The sequence below is a fragment of the Diadema antillarum genome, unplaced genomic scaffold (genome assembly GCF_040938485.1).
Source record: "Diadema antillarum isolate AM-2024a unplaced genomic scaffold, OU_Dant_1.0 seq00000182_RagTag, whole genome shotgun sequence".
NCBI classification, from domain to species: domain Eukaryota; kingdom Metazoa; phylum Echinodermata; class Echinoidea; order Diadematoida; family Diadematidae; genus Diadema; species Diadema antillarum.
The window spans coordinates 246,853-256,030 of NW_027271249.1; the positions used below are offsets into that span (position 1 = coordinate 246,853).

Below are 9,178 nucleotides of genomic sequence, written 5' to 3' on the forward strand. Positions count from 1 at the left end.
GCCAGTGGCAGTTCGCACAAGTTTTGCCATGCCGCAATTATTTCTGGTTTTACAGTTAAAGTACTTGTACTGGATATTTTAGACAGCAGATTTAAGACTTAATTTTCAAGTACACCATTCATATCAGAAGTGAATAGAAGAGAATGTGGGGTCAGGAGAACAACAGTCCCATGATCATTTCCTGTATAATATGTAAATTTTCTTCAATGAGTGCTGATTATTGTGTGCAGTGCATTATCCTATAAGTACATTGTATGGGATTGGCTTTTTTCACTAAAACAGAAATGCAAGAAAAATGTATGAGAAAAGTGCAACACGAGACTGAAGTCAAATTTACTTTCTCCTTAGATTTTGAAGGATGATTATATTGCCATTCAAGCACACTCTCATACTGATATCACTGTACTGTGATCCTGCTTGAAGATAAGAGTTATTAAAGATATGAATTATGAAGATATTACCATTTTTCCCCAGGTCATTGACCAGATGAAAGAGAATATCCTGTCCACAGACCTGGCCCTATTCTTCGGCAACCACAAAGAGCTGTCCAAGCTGCTAGTGACCCAAAGCCTGGACTGGGGCAATGACAGACACAGGTGAGCATCTGGTGGTCAGAGGAGCTAGCATTGACCACCAGTCAACCAGCACATCATTCAAGATGTGCTATTACTGTACTGTTAAACGAGGAATGTTTGCGTGCATTTTGATTTTACGAGAGCCAAGATTTGTGAAATTAAATTGCACGCAAAAGTTCTTGTCTACACTATATGCATTGAATGTTAGAGTCAACTCGCGAAAATTTCTTGTCACAGAAAAGGCCATTAGCTCCAATTCACAAAAACTTCATGCTGCAAATATTTTGTGTTTTACAGTAATCATCATTAATTCTCAGGCAATCTCCCAGTCTGCCAGGACAGCAAAATGTCAGCTTAGTGGCTGAACCTGTAGGCCTTATCATTCAAGATTTCAGTCAGTTTTTGTATGTATGACCACTTCACCGGGATATTTCCCTACTCCACAAGAAATGAAGTGGGTTCTTGTATGTGCGTAGGATATGGCGTCCAGGATCTGAAGTAAAGCTTAGTGACTCACCAAGAATTTGATAGATGAGGGGTCAAATGAAGAGTGAGGTTGTAGGCCAGGTGAAGGGAAAATGAATTTTGCAGAATTTTTGGTAATCAAAATGTGATAATCCACTCTAAAATACAATGTATGCAATGAGTCAGGCAGCATATTATAGGACAGGGCAGACATACAAGGTATGCTTTATTCTGTTGATTTTGGTCGATTTGTGTATTGCCTTGTCAGTAAACATTTGTGTACCTCTCTCCTTCAAACTACTCAAAACTAACAGTAATATTCATCGTTGATGTAAAAAATCAGATGCCAACCCTCAGAAATCAACTTTGAAATAGATATTTCTTATCAGTGTGCAAATACAGTCTCTTACTCTCTTTTGAAACCCTTTTGAAAGTACAAACTTCGAAATACCTGTCACAGTTATCATCATCTTTCAGTTAACCCATTGAGGACAATTTGATTTTGCTTCAATACGCATTTCCCATACTTGGGACTCATACTCAACAGGTTGATTTAATAGTATGTATATTTAAACTTGGTTTAAAGTGTCCTGATATGACTGAAATGTATTGCTTAGCCCCAGGTTAAACTTGAATCAATTCTTTGATATTGTCTGGCTACAGGCTCATTGTTCGCTCCCTCTTCATGACAGCCAGTGACCTGTGTGCCACAACCAAACTCTGGCCGGTGCAGCAGGAGATAGTGGACTGTCTCTATGAGGAGTTCTACAATCAGGTCAGTGTGACATACTTCTTACCTTGTGGCTCTGTGCCTCACAAAGCACTTTAAAGGCATGGTATACTATTGGTGCAGATGCGGGCTGGGCTTTTAACTTTGCTCGAGATACCAAGAAATCACATATTAAATGATACAGAGCATGCCATTCTAAGAGAAAATCAAGGTTTATTAGATGAAAATTGGTTTTGGAATTGCTGAGACATCCAAAAACAAGGTGAAACAAAGCAATTATAATAAAAGGTGGGTCCAACCTTTTATAAGGATTGCTCTGTTTTGGATATCTCAGCCATTTCAAAATTGGTTCTCATCAAATAAACGTAGAATTCCTGTTGGAATTACATGTTCTTTCATATTTCATTAGAGGGTCCTCATTATCTCACCCCAAAATGTTAGAAACCTGAAGTGTACAACCCCTTTGATAAGCAGATAATCTCAGAGAAGTGGCAGTGTTCTCTAGATTACCTGTGACCTGCATGGAAAACTCACCCAGAATGAGATGCACAGGTTGGTTATATGCCAACAGGACTGAAAATATGCATTTTAGGAGAACTGCCGATTGGGGCCGGGTTTTGGTGTATTTCTGAAAGAGTTGTCACATTTCTATCCTTTTTGTCAGATTACTCACTAAACCTTGCAATTAAAGACTATGATTCACATGTGAAGAAAAGTTACATCATGATATAATATTTAACAAAATATTTGTACACTCTTTGAAGCAGTAATTGTGATCAGTTCTATCCTTGATTTGTTGGCAGGGGGATGTGGAGAAGGGCCGTGGTGACGAGCCAATAGCCATGCTGAACAGAGACAACCGTCCGAACCTTGCGAAGGAGCAGGTGAGAGGAGTTTGGCACAAATAAACAAACTAGAAAAGCACTCGGAGAGCGCAGACCTCCGCCAAGCCAGTAACTCATTTCTACCCATACATGCCTGCAATTTCCCAACGTAGAAACCTTTTGTTTATGTCATCAGCTTCTAGCTGTGCGGCATTTCACCCAGGAACGCTTTAGTGTGCTTATGTAAACCTCCAGTGTGTGCAGCTAGAACTCCCCATGTTCATTGACCTTGTATGGCAAAAGATCAAAAATACTTCAAAAATCCATAAGAATTCCCGGATCATAACCAAAATTTATTCACCATGTTCCTTGTGTCATCAACTTACCCTGCAACTTTCATTCAAATCCGTTCGCAACTTTTTGAGTTATTTTTCAAACAAACAAACCAATGCCGATGATCACTTAACCTCCTTCTTTGATGGAGGTAAAAATACTTATTTTGAATGGGCATTCTTGCCTGAGTGCTATATTACATGTCTGAAAAAGGTAAAACATGCAACTGTATGATATTGCGTGTAATCTTTGTATTCTGGTATTCTAGGTGGCATTCCTGACTAACATCTGCATCCCTTGTCTCTCCACCCTGGTTGAGATCGTGCCTGATGCTGCCCCAATGCTGGCAGGCTGCAAGTAAGTCACATGCCAGGGACGTCTGCAGTTGTACTCTCTGTATAAGGGTGTTCAGATCCACAATCAACTCATTCCGTACTGAATCATGAAATGCCCGTAGTTTCCTTATGTACCACTGAATTCTGAAATGCCACCAAGTTCCTGTACCGAACAGGTTAAAAAAAAAGTTTTTGTTTACAGGTGGGAAGTAAGTCTAATGCCAAGAACTTCTATGTATTGTTTAGATTCTGCCAAAAGTGTTCAGATTCCCAGTCAAAGCAGGAAGTTTTGCTAGCAGGTTGCAAATATGACCACAGATAGTGAAATCTCTTTTTTTAATTCTAGATATGGAAGTGTTTTGATCCACAGTCAAAGCAGCAAGTTTTGCCAGCAGGAATCAAATAAGTCCAATGCTGAGGCATTTTGTGTCTGTACTCTCTGCATGAAAGTTTGTTTCTCTGCAGTCAAAAAAAAGCAAGTTGTGCCAGCATACTCGATGTTAACAGCCGAGACATCTCTCCAATATTCAGTTCTACTTCCAAAGCAGAAAGTTTTGACGGCTAGTTTTCGGAAAAGTTCAATGACGTGGACAGCTGTGTTTGCAGTCTCTCATTGGGCTTGCTCATTCAAGAAATGATTTGTCACGCCGTACACCGGGGTACCGTCGTAACCCGGGGTACAGTGTTGTGAAGTGCCATCTCATGTCCATTATCATACAGATGTACAATGTTGTCATGGCAACTATTTTCTCATCATCAGCACCGGCATAAATCGGCGTGGCGATAACAATCACAATGCCGATTTTCCTTCCTGGTCAACTTTCAAACAGCGAAGAGTACAACAGAGCATGTAAAGGAGAAAAAAAAGTTATCATTTGCATGCGTTAATTGTTGCATAATCACAAACAAAACATTTTTGTGCAAAATGATGTTAAGATTTATTTTTACACATTTTGGTAACCCAGGGTACAGCCTTGAAAAAAAAAGAAATCAACAAAATGGCGAATTTTATTTGGTACCCCAGGTTACCAAATATTGCATCAAATTAAAAAAAAAAAAATCCACCTTATGTGTAATGTATGTAGTTTCGATAAGGAGCACATATGAGAAACCAATTTCAAGCAAAAATCCTTGTGGCACAGATCAACTGGAATGATTATGTAATCATCTGTGTGGAGAAATTGTATGTGATTCTGTGTCCTTGACTCCTTGAGCCAGTAGGTTCAATTTCATTTGCATGCCTATGAATATGAGTCTGCAATATATTGTGCTAGAGCGTGAGATTTAGTTCCATGTTCAACACCTTGCCATTTGCTGTATTCAACCAGTAACTCTATACAGGGGTCAAAGGTCAGAAGCTTGTGCAGGAGCACAATGCTTCAGTAATTGCTTGATCAACTTCAAGAGTGTCTGATTTTGATGGACTTTCATCTGACTTGACTCACATTTTCTTTTCCAATTTTCAAATCCACATGAATATCAATGATCTACATTAGATGTGGAAGAACTGAAACTTAAGAATTATTCAAAACTGTTGGGCTAGAGCGTGAGATTTTGTTCCATGTTCTACACCTTGCAATCTGCTGTATTCAACCAGTGACTCTATACAGGTGAATCTCTGGCATAGCCTGAAAAGGTCAAAGGTCAGAAGTTTGTGCAGGAGCACCATGCATCAGAACTTGATTTTGATTGTTTGATCAACTTTAAGAGAAGAATGTTTGATTGTGATGGACTTTCATCTGACTTGACTCACATTTTCTTCCAATTTTCAAATCAACATGAATATCAATGATCTATATTAGATGTAGAGGAACTGGAACTTGAGAATTCTGAATTCTGCACACATGCTGGGCTAGAGCGTGAAATTTTGTTCCATGTTCCACACCCCGCAGTCTGCTGTATTCAGCCGGCGACTCTATACTGGTGAATCTCTGGCACAGCCTGAAGGGGTCAAAGGTCAGAAGCTCGTGGAGGAGCACAATGCATCAATACTTGATTTTAATTACTTGATCAACTTCAAGAGTGTTTGATTGTGATGGACTTTCATCTGTCTTGACTCACATTTTGTTTTTTCAAATTTTCAAATCCACATGAAGATCAGTGATCTACATTAGATGTGGAAGAACTGAAACCAGAGAGAGAAAAAAAGAATCCAGTTGCCTTTGCGTTGGTTTGAATATATTGAAAAGGGAGTCAATGTGTCTCAAACACAGATGTGTCTCATCAGAAAAGAGGATGTTTTCCCATTCCCTTGGTATCCAGCGGGTATGTTCCCGGGCACATGGTGGTCTAGCTTGCCTGTGTCGTGACTTGAGTTTGGTCTTCTTAGATGGGCAACAGGATCTAAGGCTGGCGTGACGTAACAAGTTCCTTATTGTTCCCGCACTCACTATATGCTGATTCTGCGGATGAAGCTCCATTTTGATCTGTGATGCTGAAAATGGTAAAATGGTAAACAACGCTGTGATCTGATGATAACTTTGTAATACTAAATGCGTTTAAATTCAGTGTCAGGTAGCTCAGTAAGACTTCCAGGTATTCAGATAAACATGGTTGTCAGAATGGTTAACAATTATGTCAACAAGAATATTGGAAGGTGGCTTGAGCATTAAACTGATAAAGACAGTGATTATACCTATTAGTGACCTCTGTCGCAGCGCATTCATTGTGATGGCATGGTCCTCCCTTGGAGTTGTAAACTTCAGCCTTCTGGGTCATCGCCAACTTCACACGTTTTATCGTATTTGGCTCGCAGCTTCCTAATGTCATTGGGTAAAACCCCTACCCTCCGAACAACCTCCTTCACTGGAGTTTCTGCTTGGAGAAGCCCTAATGTAATTCACCGTGCTGTAGAGACAGCCCAGGCATGATGGTGCATGATTCTGTATGTTCTTGACTTTCTGGGTGTGCTGAAGATCAGACATTTAAAAAAAAACCTGATCATGTTCATTTCATGGTGTTGAATATGGTATGTAATCTTTTTCACCAAGATCTGGGCATGCTTTCTTTGGTCACTCCTTCATGAAAGGGGCTGGCAATTTATCAAACATCTACCTCCTGACTGTCAGTGCTATTTTCAACACTCATGATATTGATGTGTAACAGGAGTGAAATTCAGCACCTTCTCATTGATTAATTGTGTACATTCTACAGTGAGTTAATACACAAACTTTAAGATGTCAAAAAGAATCAAGAAATTAACACCAAATCAGCATCCAATATCAAGAACAAACATCCAAAGAGTGAATTTACATTTAATTGCTCATCTCTGTGCTTTCACATCGGGATTTTTTATCGAAGTAAAATCAGACCAATATCCATGGAATGCTTCAATATTCATTCATCCATTCATTAATTCAGTCATCTAACCAAAGGTAGCCATAGCAATTTGAGAGTCCATTAGCATAAAATGGGAGGTTTCTGGCCCATACGTTCATCGAGGCATTAAAATTTTGAAGGAAATACCAAATGATATCGGTCATAAACACAATGATGAAATGTTATTCAGTAGAATTTAGTCACAGAGAATCAAAGCAATACCTACAGATACATGTAAGTTAAATATGATGAATCATTGTTTTATAATGTTGTCATTCGACCATGTATTAAACCATATTACTTCCAAAAACCATTGTTAGCCCCATTACATTGACCCACCCTCAGCATTGAGGTAAACTTTGCTACACTTAGAAGATATTTATTAACAGGGTTTAAAAATGAAATAAAAACTATTTTCAAATTTCCATAGCTTAAATGCCAAGGCATAAAGATTTGACTATTTCCACTCATTATAACATGAATGCTTTAGTTGCCTAGACTCTTCCTGTAACCATTAAGCAATCTTGAAATCTGCATCTCTTACCATTATTAAGAATATTTGTAGAGCATTAGATACTAACAAATAAGGTACTAATACAAATACAAGTAAGGCTTTACAAAATTTGTAATAGAAGGCAAATAACTTTATACAAATACATAACTACAAAAAGATCCAACCCAAGAGACAGTAATGCCTTTTGATTACTATTTCTAAGACAAATACATAAACCATATTCAGAAACAAATTAACAGGTTGCTAAAACTTTGTCCAATGTTTCTAGAGATCTAAAGATGCTTCCAATGTCATTTCTAAGTTCTTAAAATGTGTAACTATGTCACAATAAACTTTTAAATATCATTACTCATCTCATATCCCATGACTGAGTGTTAATGTTGCATAACCTGACCAGTTGCCATATAGATGGGCATCCAACCACTGATGTACCCACTAATGTGAGAAACCTATAGTTTACCAAGACACAAAGTTATGAAAGTCATCTGAAAGTAAATATTTTTAGAGAACTAAGGTCTAAGTTTACAAATAACGAAGATTTCATCCAGTGACAAAGTTTGACAACCGCACTTTTTTTCTGAGCTTCGTAACATTTGGCCCGTTCACTGCTGTAAATATGAGATTATGAAAAACAATAACATTATAAATAAAATACACAGTAAGTACGGTATAAATAGTATAGATACTACATCTTAAGTGTATATGATTATAACCAGATATACATATACACACACCCCAAAATAAAGAAAAAAATAATTAAAACAATTCTTATGATAGTCTACACTAAATCTTATGATACATTATGATGAGAAATGGTAATTGTATAACTTGGCTATGTATTTGTCACAATTTTGTGTAGTGTTTTAACTTCCGGTCTTTCATCGCTATAAACTGCATGCGTGTCATTTGCTGTTCTTTGTTGATCATGTCGATTGTTTGGTGATACTTGGCAGGGCTTGTGAGGTCCGCAGCGTTTGCTTTTCCATCCGTGTAGGTTTGCATCAATCATTTCCAACTTTTTCTCTACTTGTTTAATGATAATGCTGAGGAGCTGTTAAGTTGACAGCCAGAGTTTGGAATTCCATTTGTGGTTGTTATCGATGAAGCATGAGGTATTCTTCGAGAGTAAGCCTTTTGAGACAATATCACATTCTTTAAAATGTATTCAGATACTAGTTGTCAGTGAAGCTGATGTGGTTGTTTGGTTTGTGTAAGTCTCAGGATCTGTTGCCCGGTGTGTGTGTGTTCTCATTTGTTGCCATGTTCAATGTTAACCCGTTGAGGATGAGTCCCAAGTCCCAAGTAAATTTCAGTGCGCTATGTCTCCATCCCACTGCTGTTGCACACTCTGCAATTTCATCGGCAACTTCCAAAAATATCACTCTATCTGTTTCTCATTGTGACTATGGGATAATATCATTACATTTTACTCTCAGTCTCTTTCTTTCATATCCATTGTAGGGACAATTTGGGACAGTGGCAGCTTGAGGAAGAGGGAAGAACCACCACCATGTGGAACGTGGGGGCATCGCGTGTGAGCAACAAGTAGACAAACCTCACATCATTGCAAGGCAAGGATTCATTATCAAGCTCAAGGAATTTTTCTACATATATCAGACAAATGTAACACAGTAAATGATTACTCTGTTAACAACAAGTCACTTAACCTCACATCTTTGCAGAGCTAAGATTCATTATTGCCCTCAAGATATTCGTCTTTTTCAATATGCATCAGACAGATATAAATCCGTGATTGTCTCCTTTTTAGCAACATTTTGTTGCCACTGACCTCAAAGAACCAGATTACTCCTAGGTGTGATGTATAAGTATGCATGCTGGCTGTCCTCACATTTTTGTCATAACACATGACAAGCAAACATAACATTCAAACACAAACAAACCTAAACACGTGGAATTACAAATATGAACTTGTGCATCAGTGCAAACTTTCAAAATTTAAACACAACAAATTCTTTCAAGTATTAATATGACATCACTCACTTTTCTGTGACATACATACTAATGTCATAAGACAGCTACAAATAAATTGGCTACTAACAAACATAGAAATCTATTTAGTATTA

At 38.0% G+C, this 9,178-nt stretch overlaps 1 protein-coding gene across 1 annotated transcript in view; it reads left to right on the top strand.

Moving 5' to 3' along the window:
- Positions 1-8,643, top strand: part of LOC139728507 (cAMP and cAMP-inhibited cGMP 3',5'-cyclic phosphodiesterase 10A-like) — a 28,612-nt gene extending 19,969 nt beyond the window's left edge. Inside the window, exons 20-24 of the mRNA XM_071639444.1 lie at positions 475-596; positions 1,704-1,815; positions 2,574-2,654; positions 3,196-3,284; positions 8,556-8,643. Coding sequence (XP_071495545.1) covers positions 475-596; positions 1,704-1,815; positions 2,574-2,654; positions 3,196-3,284; positions 8,556-8,643 — 492 coding nt within the window. The remainder of the gene's footprint in view (positions 1-474; positions 597-1,703; positions 1,816-2,573; positions 2,655-3,195; positions 3,285-8,555) is intronic.
- The last annotated feature ends 535 nt before the right edge of the window (positions 8,644-9,178 follow it).